Source organism: Mastomys coucha, unplaced genomic scaffold (assembly GCF_008632895.1).
Source record: "Mastomys coucha isolate ucsf_1 unplaced genomic scaffold, UCSF_Mcou_1 pScaffold23, whole genome shotgun sequence".
Taxonomy (NCBI): Eukaryota; Metazoa; Chordata; class Mammalia; order Rodentia; family Muridae; genus Mastomys; species Mastomys coucha.
Window position 1 is genome coordinate 32,711,567 of NW_022196906.1, and position 12,970 is coordinate 32,724,536.

Consider the following 12,970-nt stretch of genomic DNA (forward strand, 5'->3'; position numbering starts at 1 on the left):
AGAAAGGAGGAGGAAGAGGGAGAGAGATGATAGTAAGAGCTGAAGAGAGAGAGAAGGGGCTAAGCAGCCCCTTTTATAGTGGGTTAGGCTATCTTGCTGTTCCTGGGTAATTGTGCGGTGAAGCATAACTGGTTGTAGTCAGGTGACTGTGGGGGTGGAGTCCAGCCAGAATACTGGAAACTTGGGGCATTGTCTAGCCAAAGGATATTGGAGTTGGAGGGCTTTTGGTGTCAAGTGTCTGTGTCTCGTTGCATAGCTCACTGTTCTGTCCCTTGTAGAATTTTCTATTGAGTCTCCGGAGTAAGCCTCGCTCAAACAGAACACAGACTTCCTTTCACGGCCCAGCATGATCCTACCATAGAAGTTTCATTTTCTTGTCCACAGTCTTTGTGGCTTTGAAATCAGTTACTGAGTTCTGATAAATCTTGGGTGACCAGCCTTTTCTAAAGTCAGATTCTGGCACATTCTCTAAAGGCAGCTGCTTCCTGTTTTCAGAAAACTGCCTGCAAGTTTGCATGGTTTTAGCAACGTAGGGAATTTCAAAAATCTCCTGTATTTTAACCTCTGACACCTCATAGAGACAAATGTCCATTAGCAAAATGCCAAGATTATTTCACGGAACCAAGTTTTATTTGTTGATCTGTTCACACAGCTGTTAAAGTAGATAGCATAAAGTCTATGCAGTGGGTGGCAAATACTTGTTGTCTCTATGATATAATCCTTTCTTGTATATTCAAATCATGATGAGATCAAGATGACAATCATAGTAATATTTTCATCATATTCCAAGGCCTTTCCATATCATTTTATGTTTTTTCTTTACTTGCCTTAATTTCTCTATTCTAAATGTTTAATATGAGAACTATCTCTTTATGTTTTGAGAAAAAATATCACATTATTAACTACAAAAATTATACCACATACCATCATCTTTATTTATTCAACACTATTACATAATTTTACTCGTTGAAAAACTACTTACTGCCCATATCTTTCATCATGAAGTAAACATTATTCTGTTATCTACTTGAACTAGGCAAATTCTGTTTGCTTGCTTGCTCTGGCTATTGTTTATTAGTAAAGTCATTTAGTGTTTCTCTGTTCATTGATAGACATTTTACATTTCATCCTGTAGAGTGACCTCTATGTTTATTTAGTTGGTTTCAAATAAGATTTCTTTAAAAAGCAACCTAGCAATGACTCATAACAATGATAGGATTGCTGAAGCTTATGTAGATTTTGGTTTTATTTTTATTTTACTAGGTTAATATAAATAAATAGCTCTGTATTACCTTATAGGACCTTTGCTAAATCTATACAATGACCTTATACACATTACATAGTTTCTTTTTTCTTAAAATACAGAAATATAATTTGTAGTTCTAGGAACTCAGGAGGTATTCAATATTAGTTTTATAATTATAAATACTATTCTAGGACATTCATTTTAACTTGTCTTGACAAAAGCATATTGACACTACTTGAACAGTGATAATGCTTTAAGAGGTTATTTAGATATTGGTGTGATTTGGCACTAAAAACATGTATAGAACAGGCAGAAATGCTTTCTGGCTGTGGAGGATAGAGAGACACATGATGTCAAGTCCCTATTCCTCAGCACGATTCAGTCTAGAAAGAGATGATCAGGTAAACATAGAATGCATGTCATGATTGAAAAATCTACACAGGAGCACAGCTCCTATGGTGCTAGCTGCAGATGGTCATGGAAGGATATGTAAGAGTCTTTTAGTATAAATACAATTAAATCTGTGAAATATTCAAATTTTGGAAGTAATAGAGCACTACATTTTAATCTTAAAAATATCTCAATCAACAAAAAATCACCAAAGAATACAGATAAGCTTAAATGTTTTATTAAAACAGCAAGGTAGTACCTGCACTAGGTCAAATCTGCATGTTTACCCCCCTCTCTCAACAACTCAAGTCTGCAGGTCTTCCATGAGATCTGCTATAGCCAGGGCAGGAGGAAAGGCATCTCCCAAAATAAGCAGAGCAGCTGACACCCCTGAGGAGCCCAGCAGATGCAGTACCCATCGCCTTCTCTTAAACCCTATTTCCATTCCTGTCTGCACCTCCATTGAGACAGATCTACAGGTCTGCCCCTCTCAACACCATACAGTCTACAGGTCTCCCCAAAGATCTGCTGCACCCAGTGCCACAGATCTTGCAGGAAATCTACAGAAACACAGGAACACAAGAAACAAGCTCCATACAAAAATACCCAGGCCAGCTAAACCCAGAGCTACCCAGATGGTGAGAAGCAAGCATAAAATCACAAGCAACAGAAGCCAATATACTTTGACACCATGAGAACCAGCTCTTCCACCACAGTAAATGCCAGATATCCCAACATACCTGAAAAGCATGATCCTGACCTAAAATCCCATTTCATGAAGATCATAGAGACCTTTATAGAGGAAATATATATATATATATATATATATATATATATATATACACACACATATATATACAATACACACACACACACACACATATATATATATATATATATATATATCCAAAAACAAACAAACAAACACGAAAACACAGCTAAATAGATTGAATCCCTTAAAGAGAAAACAAATGAGTTCCTCAAATAAATACAGGAAGACACAATATAACAGATGAAGGAATTGAACAGAGCAGTATAAGACCTAAAAATAAAAATAGAAACAATAAGGAAATCACAAATAAAGGCACCCCTGGAATGGAAAACCTAGAGAAGAGGTCAGGATCTATTTTTCAACCATCAGAATCTCATCACCTGAATATTGCTTTTCTGGTGTGATGGTGTGTCCAGGACTTGCTATGGTGGGAGAATTGGGTTCTGATGATGGCAAGTGACCTTGGTTTGTGTTGTTTATTTTCTTACGCTTGCCCCCTGACATCTGGTGCTACCTGCCCTTGCTAAGTCTGACTGGAGCCTGTCCTTCCTGTGATCCTGGTTGTATCAGAACTCCTCAGAGTCAAGCTGTCTCTGTGATCCTGTGATTCTGGGATCCTGGGCTTGTTAGATCACCTGGGAGTGTGGCTTTCTCTGTGTGTTCTGGGACTCACTGCAGAGCTTGTGCCCAAGGTCTGCTCAGAACACTAACCCAAACAGACAGGAAGGAAATGGAGTCACTGGGCTGGCGGAGTTCCTGTGTGCCTGGTCCCGCTGGTTCCAGTTACTCCCAGTGTTGGGACAGATGTTGGTTCCTGCTCACCTCTGGTCCTGGGTGTGTCAGCACGCCTGGGAGTGGAGCTTCCTCTGGGTGTTGTGGGACAGGCTGCAGAGCTTGTGCCCAAGGTCTGCTCTGGACCCCAGCCCAGACAGACCAGAAGGAACCCCCAGAATCTCATCATCATCGTCGTCATCAACAATCATCACCTACAGAATACAAGAAATAGAAGGGAGAATCTCAGGCATAGAAGATACCATAGAAAATATTGGCACAATGGTCAAAAAAAAAAAGTAATAATAAACTCCTAACCCAAAACATCCAGGAAAACCAGAACACAATGAAAAGATCAAACCTAAGAATAATAACAGTAGCAGAAAGTGAAAATTCCCATCTCAAAGGACCAGAAAACACCTTCAACAAAATCATAGAAGAAAACTTCCACAACCCAAAGCAAGAGATGTCTATAAAAGTGCTAGAAGCCTACAGAACACTAAATATATTGTACCAGAAAAGAAAATCTTCCCATCATGAATTAATCAAAACACTAAATGTAAAGAACAAAGAATATTAAAAGTTGTAACTAGAGAGATGGCTCAGTGGTTAAGAGCATGGACTGATCTTCCAAAGGTCCTGAGTTCAATTCCCAGCAACCACATAGTGTCTCACAACCATCCATAAGGAGATCTGACTCCCTCTTCTGGAGTGTCTGAAGACAGCTACAGTGTACTTACATATAATAAATAAATAAATCTTTTAAAAAAAATTGTAAGGGGAAATGGTTAAGTAACATGTAAAGGAAGACCTATCAGAATTACACCAGACTTCTCAACAGAGACTAGAGAAGCCAGAAGATACTGTGTGGATGTCGTACAGACCCAAAGAGAACAGAAATACCAGCCCATGCTACTATACCCAGCAAAATTTTCAGTGATCATAGATGGAGAAACTGAAATATTCAAGAACAAAACCGAATTTAAACAATATCTAGGAATCCAGCCTTACAGAGGATTCTAGAAGGAAAACTCCATCAGAAGAAGAGAAACTACATGAAAGAAAAAAGGAAATTAATGATCTCACAACAAGCCCAAAAGGAGAGAATCATACATACATAATACCTCCTTCAGCAATAAACATAACAGGAACTAACAATCATATATTTTTAATATCCCTCAACATCAATGGACTCAATTCCTCAATTAAAAAAATATATACAAGCAGGATCCAACATTTTGGTACATATAAGAAACATACCTCAATGACAAAGACAGACACTACCTCAGAGTGAAAGGCTGGAAAAAGTTTTCCAAGAAAATTGTTCCAAGAAATAAGCTGGGGTTGCCCTTCTAATATCCAATAAAATAGACTTTGAAACAAAAAATACCAAGGAGATGAGGAAGGACATTTCATCTTCATCAAAGGAAATATCTACCAAGATTAAGTCTCAATTTGAAAATCTATGCCTCAAATGCAAGGGTACCCACATTCATAAAAGAAACTATGCTAAAGCACAAAACACACATTGAACCTCACACAATAATAGTAGGAGACTTCAATAGCCCACTCTCACCAATGGACAAGTCATTGAAACTGAAACCAAAGAGAAATACAGTAAAACCAATAGAAATTATGAACCAAATGGATTTAACAGATATCTACAGAATATTTCACCCTAAAAGAAAAGAATATACCTTCTTCTCAGCACCTCATGGTACCTTCTAAAGAACTTACCATATAATCCATCACAAAACAAGTATCAACAGATATAAGAAGATTCAAATAATCCCTTGCATCCTACCAGATCATCATGGACTAAGGCTAAACTTCAATAACAACAAAAACAACAGAAAGCCCACATATTCATGGAAACTGAACAACTCTCTACTTAATGATAACTTGGTCAGGGAAAAAATAAAGAAAGAAATTAAAGATATTCTGAAACTCAATGAAAAAGAAGACATAGCATACCCAAACTTATGGGACACAATGAAAGCAGTGCTGAGAAGAAAACTCATAGCACTAAGTTCACTCATAAAGAAATGGGAGAGATCCAACATTGCCAACTTAACAAACATACTTAAAAGCCATAGAGCAAAAAGAAGCAAACACACACTAAGAGCAGTAGAAGGCAGAAAATAATCATACTCAGAGCTGACATTAACCAATAAGAACCAAAGAAGAATATAGAAAGAATCACCAAACTAGGAGCTTGTTCTTTGAGAAAATCAAGAAGATATATAAACCCTTAGCCAAACTAACTAAAAAACAGAAATGCAATATCCAAATTAACAAAATCAGAAATGAAAAGGGAGACATGACAAAAGAAATTGAGGAAATTCAAAAAAATAATCAAATGTTAGTTCAAAGGCCTTTACTCAACAAAACTGGAAAATCTAGATGAAGTGTATGACTATTTCGACAGATACTATGTAGCAAAATTAAATCAAGAGAAACTAAATACCGAAAATATTAGAAAAAGTCAATAAAAAACTCCCAACCAAAAAAACCCAGGGTCAGATGGCTTTAGTGCAGAATTCTACCAGACCTTCAAACTAGAGCTAATACTTATACTCCTAAAACTATTCCATACAATAGAAACAGAAGGAACACTACCTAACTCATTCTATGAAGTCACAGTTACTATGAAACCTAAATTACACAAAGACTCAACAAAGGAAAAGTCAGACCAATTTTGTTTATGAATATTGATACAAAAATACTCAATAAAATTCTTGCAAACTGAATCCAAGAACACAACGAAATCATTACTCACCACAATCAAGTAGGCATCATCCCAGGGATCCAGGTGTGCGTCAATATATGAAAATCCATGAATTTAATCCACTATGTAAACAAACCCAAAGAAAAAAATAACATGACCATCTCATTAGATGCTAAAAAAGCATTTGACAAATACAACACCCTTCATGTTGAAAATACTGGAGAGAGCAGGAATTTAAGGCACTTACATAAACATAATAAAAGCAATATACAGCAAACTGACAGCCAATATTAAATTAAAAAGAGAGATAATTGAAGCAACCCCACTAAAACCAGAATCAAGGCAAGGATGACCACTCTTCCCCTATCTATTCAATATTGTACTCATAGTTCTAGCCACAGCAATAAGACAACAAAAGCAGATTAAGGGAATAAGAATTGCCAAAGAAGAAGTCAAGGTATAACTATGTCTGGATGATATGATAGTTTACATAAGCAACCCCCAAAAAATCTACCAGAGAATTTCTACAGCTGATAATCACCTTCAGTAAAGTGGCTGGACAGAAAATCAACTCAAACAAGTCAATAGCCTTCCATTATAAAATAATAAGAATGCTGAAAAATAAATTAGGAGAATAAAACCTTGCACAACAGTCACAAATAATATGAAATATCTTGGTGTGACTCTTACTAAGCAAGTGAATGATGTGTATGAGAAGAACTTCAAATCCCTTAAAAAAGAAATTGAAGAACTCAGAAGATGGAACGATCTCACATGCTCATGGAGTGGTTGGATTAACATAGTAAAGGTGGTCATCCTACCAAAAGAAATGTACAGATTTGACACAATTTCCATCAAGATTCCAACACAGGTCTTCACAGACATGGATAGAGCAATTCTCAATTTAATATGGAAAACCAAAACCCAGGATACTGAAAAGAATTTTTAACAGTAAAAAAAATTCTGTGGGAAACCCAACCCCTGACCTCAAGCTACACTACAGAGAAATAATGATTAAAAAAACTATATGATGTGGGTACAAAGACAGACAGGTTCATAAATGGAATAGAACTGAAGGCCTAGAAATAAGCCCACACACTTATGGACACTTGATCTTTGACAAAGAAACCAATATCATACAATGGAAAAAAGAAAGTATCTTCAATAAATGGTGTTGGTCTAACTGGCTGGCTGTATGTAGAAAAATGAAAATAGATCCATAGTTATCACTGTACAAAGCTCAAGTCCATGTGCATCAAGGACCTCAACATAATACTAGATATACTGAATTGAATAGAGGAGAAAGTAGGAAAGAGCTTCAAAATTATTGGCCCAGGGCAGGGGCAGGGTTGTGGAAATTTCCTAAACAGAACCCCAATGGCTCAAGTTCTGAGATAAATGGGATGTCAGGAAACTTTTTTTGTTCTTGTTGTAAAGCAAAAGACATGGTCAATAAGAAAATCTGCAATCTAGAGAATGGGAAAAAAATTCTTCACAAACCCAAACCCAAAAGAGGGCTAATATACAAAATATATAAATAACTCAAGAATCTAACTTCCAAAAAGCCAATAGCCCAATTAATAAATGGAGTACAGAGCTAAACAGAGAATTCACAACAGAGGAATCTCAAATGGCCAAGGAGCACTTACAGAAGTGTTCAAAGTCTTTAGTCATCAAGAAAATGCAAATCAAAAGGATCCTGAAATTCCACCTTACATCAATTAGGATGGCTAAGACCAAAATCTCAGGTGACAGCACATACTGGCTAGGACATGGAGAAATAGGCATATTCCTCCATTTCTGGTGGGAGTACAAACTGGTATAACCACTCTTATAATAAATGTGGTGGTTCCTCAGAAAATTAGAAATAGTTCTACCAGAAGACCAGCATTGCCACTCTTAGGCATAAACCCAAAAGATGCCTCACTATAGGCCAGTGTTCCACGATGTTCACAGCATCCTTATTTGTTATAGCCAGGAGCTAAAAACAAGCCAGGTGTTTCTTAAATGAAGATTGGATACAGAAAATGTGATTTATTTATACAATGGAATACTCTTCAGCCATTAAGAATGAGGACATTGAGTTTTGCAGGCAAATGGATGGAACTGTAATGTATATCATCCTGAGTGAGGTTACCCAGACCCAAAGGGAAATACATGGTATGTACTCACTAATAAATGGATGATTAATCAAAAAGTACAGGCTACCTAGCATACAAGCCACAGAATTTAAGAAATTTAATAAGCAGAAACCCCAATTGAGGATGCTTCAATCCCACTCAGTAGGGGGATAAATAATCAAGGGTAGCATTGGGAGGGAGGGATTTGAGCAGAAGAGGGAAGGGGGAGTGTAAAAGGGGAACAGGATCAGGTATGGGGAGGGAGGACAGGAGACAAGCCCAGAGGGCCAGCAGAATGAATGGAAATACGCAGCCTCAGAAGTAGGAGTTGGGCAGATTCTCTAGAAAGTACCAGAAACCTGAGAGCTGATAGACTCTCAGGACTCAATGGGAGTAACCTTAAACAAAATGCCTAATAGTGGGGAGAGGGAACTTGAAGATACCACCTCTTGTACATAATAGGTCCCCAAGAGGAGGGATGATGTTACCAACCCCCAGTCAAAATTTCTGACCCAGAAGTGTTCCTGTCTAAAGAACTTCAGGGACAAAAAAAGGAGAAAAGACTGAGGAAAAGGCAGTCCAGTGACTAGGCCAATTGTGGATCCACCTCATTGGGAGACACCAAGGCCTGACACTATTACTGATGCTATGATGTGCTTACTGACAGTAGCCTAGTATGACTGTCCTCTGAGAGGCCCAACCAGCAGCTGACTGAGACTGATGCAGATACTTACACCCAACCATAGGACTGACATTTGAAACCCCTATGGTTGAATTGAAGAGTAGATGAAGTAGAAGAAGAGGGTGACCCCATAGGAAAGCCAGCAGTCTCAACTAACCCTAACTTCTGGAAGCTTTCAGACACTGAGCCACCAACCAGACAGCATAAAGGAGCTGGCCCGAGGCCCCAAACACATATTTAGCTGAGGACTGCTGTTGGTGGGAGATTTGCCTAAGTCTCTAGATACTTGATGCCCCAGAAAATGGGGAAGCCTGGTGGTAGGTGAGCATCCTTTCAGATAAGTAACTTTTTCTAAAAACACTAGAAAATAATTTTTTTAATAAATAAGGAAAATTACTCAGAAAACATACTTTGCTGAGTGTATCAAGATGACATTGTTTTGAAACTATGGAGAAAATAACTCAGAGTCGTTTATGGGAAAAAAATAAGCAAGTTATCTAAAATTAGTAAAAAAAAGATAAATAACACCTAGTAAATTGTGTCACCTTAATGGCATATTCTACAACAGAAGTTTATAAAGAGAATTATCCATGAAAATTAATTTTTTACATAGAATTTAATTACATATAATATCTGAATGACTAATAATGCAAGTCAAGTATGCAGTCTCCCTGTGCTAGAAGAAAGAAGACAGACATAGCTAATAAGTTTCATTTTGTGTTAACATCAAAATAAATATTACCATTAAGAACCCCATTTTAGTAATGGTTTTATTGCTCTGAAAAGATATCATGACCATGGCAACTCTTATAAAGGAAAACATTGAATTGGGGATAGTTTACAGTTTCAGGGTGTTAGTCCATTATCATCATGGTAGGAAACATGGTTGCATGCAGGCAATATGGTGCTAGTGAAGGCGATGAAAGATCTACATCTTGTTTTACAGGTAGCAGGAGATATGCCACACTGAGCCTATCTTAAGCATAGGCAACCTCAAAGCCCACCCTTTCAATGACTTAATTCCTCCAACAAGACCATACCTCCTAACAGTGCCATTTCTATGGGCCAAGAATTCACACATGAATCTATGGGTATCATTCCTATCAAACCACCATACATGCCTAGAAAAAAAATGTGACTTGAAATAGGAGAAAAATAATTTCTGATCCTCTGAGGAAACTCACTGCAGAACAGGAGTGACCATTTTCTGTTACTGTGAGTATCTTCTTATAATTTCTAGAGACTAGAGTTCATTATGAACTGACACACACTAAGGCAAAATCATTCTAAGTGAAATTGAATTCAAGTACCCATATCTTCCTACTTGGAAATTTCTGTCCCATTTACATTCTCTTCAATTATCAAAACTATTGATCAAATATACACTATTTTGTACTAGTATGTTGTAAGTGACCAACATGGCATGTAATGTTAACAAGCAATTGCAATGGAAGTATAGAGAGTTTTGTGAGATAAGAGAATATATAAGCTAGAAGTTGGAAAGAACCCAGATGTCTTTCAACAGAGGAATAGATACAGAAAATGTGGTACATTTACACAATGGAGTACTGCTCAGCTATTAAAAACAATGACTTCTTGAAATTCCTAGGTAAATGAATGGAACTAGAAAATATCATCCTGAGTGAGATAACCCAGTCACAAAAAAATCACAAATGGTATACACTCACTGATTAGTGGATATTAGCCCAAAAACTCAGAATACCCATGATACAATTCGCAGACCACATGAAGCTCGAGAAGAAGACCAAAGTCTGGATGCTTCTGTCCTTCTTAGAAGTGGGAACAAAGTACTCATGGGAGCAAATATGGAGACAAAGTGTGGATCAAAGACTGAAGGAAAGGTCATCCAGAGATTGCCCTACCTGGGGATCCATCACATACACAGTCACCAAATGCAGACACTATTGTGGATGTCAACAAGTGCATTCTGACAGGAGCCTAATATAGCTTGTCTCTTGAGAGGCTCTGTCAGAGCCTGACAAATACAGAGGCAGATGCTCACAGCCAACCATTGGATTGAGGACGAGGTCTCCGTAGAGGAGTTAGAGAAAGGAATGAAGGAGCTGAAAGGGTTTGCAACCCCATAGCAAGAACAGCAATATCAACTAACCAACCCCTGCCCCCCCAGAGTTCCCAGGGACTAAACCACCAACCAAGGAGTATACATAGAGGGAACCATGACTGCAGCCACATATGTAACAGAGGATGGCTTTGTCTGGAATCAATGGGAAAAGAGGCCCTTGGTCCTGTGAAGGGTTGATGCCCCAGTGAAGGAGAATGCAAGGGCAGGGAGGCAGGAATGTGTGGGTAGGATGGTGGTATACACCCTCATAGAAGCAGGGGGAGGAGGAATGGGATAAAGGGGGTTACAGGGGAGAAACCAGGAAAGGGGCTAACATTTGAAATGTAAATAAAGAAAATATCCAATAAAAAGAGAGAACATATAAGGTGAAGAAAATCCAAGGGTTATAGAAAAGCAGCAGCCTTTATTCTGTTTTTTTTTTTTAAGTTTTCTTCTTGTTTCTACTTTTGATATTACAAAATGAAGTAGAAGACACATGACAAAGAGCTGTTTTGTCATTTAATTGAAGACAAAGCCACTAATGTTCTGTGCATACTATAAGATTTGGATAAAATAATAGATGCAAGGTCACCAGTTTTAAAATTCATTAATTCATTCATTCATTAATACTAGGAAGAATTAATATTTTCATGTTGTACACAGATTAATAAAGTGAGCAGGGGTACTATGTGTTACTTAAATCTACATGCTTATATACTTAATGCAACATATTTAAAGGCTTTGAAGCTCATAGGAATCATGAAGTCTAGAATTTTTTACGACAATGTAGATGAGTCTTATTCTAGGAGAATTTATCCTAAATGTAGACCAGAAAAGTAGACACTGCTGCTGCTGAAGCCTTCAGTAGAAGATCTGAAACGTGTATACCACTAACAGATACTGAGACTTTCTGATTCGGATGGTTCTATTTGATACAGAACTAAAGTTTCTTGTTTTGAACCTAATTGGAATTGGTTAGAAGATAAAATTTATTGGTTGTAATTTGTATGTTTTTTTTTTTAAGATAAGTACTTCTTTACACATAGAACTTCTTTTGAAATACCTTATTTAGAGCAAGTTTAACATCCCTATTCCTCAGGCTGTAGATCATGGGGTTCAGCATGGGCACAACAGTAGTGTAAAACACAGAGGACACTTTGCCTTTGTCTTTGGAGAAGGGCTGCAGGTACATGAATGCCAGGGAACCAAAGAAGACAGAAACGGCAGAGAAGTGGGAGCTACATGTGCTGAAGGCTTTGAATCTGCCCTCAGTGGACTTGATATGGAGGATGCTAGTGATGATAAATATGTAAGAACCCAGGATGGTCAGGGTTGGAATAAAGATATTGAAAGCACTGAGACACAGGAGTACTACTTCATTGACATAAGTACTGGAGCAGGCAAGCTCCATCAATGGGAAAAGATCACAGAAGTAATGGTTTATTACATTAGCCTTACAGAAAATCACTCTTAGCATGCAGAGAGTATGAACTGCTGCACCAATGAAGCCCATGCCATACACCCCACCTACCATCCAGGAACAGATTTGGTAAGACATGGTGACATTGTAGAGCAAGGGATTGCAAATGGCAACATAGCGGTCATATGCCATTGCAGCCAACATATGACATTCAGATATAACAAAAGCAAGGAAGAAATAGAGCTGAGTCATACATTGCTGATAAGAGATGATATTCTTCTTTGCCACAAAGTTCACCAGCATCTTGGGGGTAATAACAGTGGAGTAACAGAGGTCAATGAAGGACAGACTGCTGAGGAAGAAGTACATGGGGGTATGCAGGTGAGAGCTGAGCAGGATGAGGATGATCATGCCCAGGTTCCCTAGTACCGTAAACAGGTAGATTCCAAGGAAGAGGAGAAACAGGGGCAGCTGCAGCTCTGGTTTGTCTGTTAACCCAGCAAGGATGAACTCAGTCACTGTAGAGTGATTTGTATCTGCCATTTGTACCTGCATGTGTTATGTAGGAAGTAAAAAAAAAAATGTTTATCTGTCTGCTCTTTGTGTGTGATACTGAATTCAAGTTTTTCATTCTTGTTTTTCCTGTTTCCAGCTGCTCTTTATGTATGTTAACAGTACAAGACTTTAACATGTGACATACAAGTACATACCCAATGTATGTATTTACTTCTGTTCCATGAACATCCAATGAACAGATA

General features: G+C 37.8%; 1 protein-coding gene across 2 annotated transcripts; it reads right to left on the minus strand.

The window, feature by feature from the left end:
• Positions 1-9,306: 9,306 nt before the first annotated feature.
• LOC116072232 (olfactory receptor 150-like) lies at positions 9,307-12,767 on the minus strand. 2 transcript variants are annotated; one of them, XM_031343575.1, is made up of 2 exons: positions 11,856-12,767; positions 9,307-9,342 (listed from the first exon to the last, which is right to left on the minus strand). In XM_031343575.1, exons 1-2 carry the CDS (start codon positions 12,765-12,767, stop codon positions 9,307-9,309), a joined length of 948 nt encoding a protein of 315 aa, XP_031199435.1. The 2 variants fall into 2 exon arrangements, with proteins under 2 accessions (XP_031199435.1, XP_031199436.1); XM_031343576.1 differs by lacking the exon at positions 9,307-9,342 and having other exon boundaries at positions 11,829-12,767.
• Between the last annotated feature and the right edge of the window lie 203 nt (positions 12,768-12,970).

Bases quoted from the DNA above. Each gene is read 5' to 3' on its own strand.
- LOC116072232 (XM_031343575.1), bottom strand. From the start codon at position 12,767: ATGCAGGTACAAATGGCAGATACAAATCACTCTACAGTGACTGAGTTC. The intron at 9,343-11,855 runs GTATTTCAAAAG...TTAGTCATTCAG, and splicing joins TTAAACTTGCTCTAAATAAG to ATATTATATGTAATTAAATT.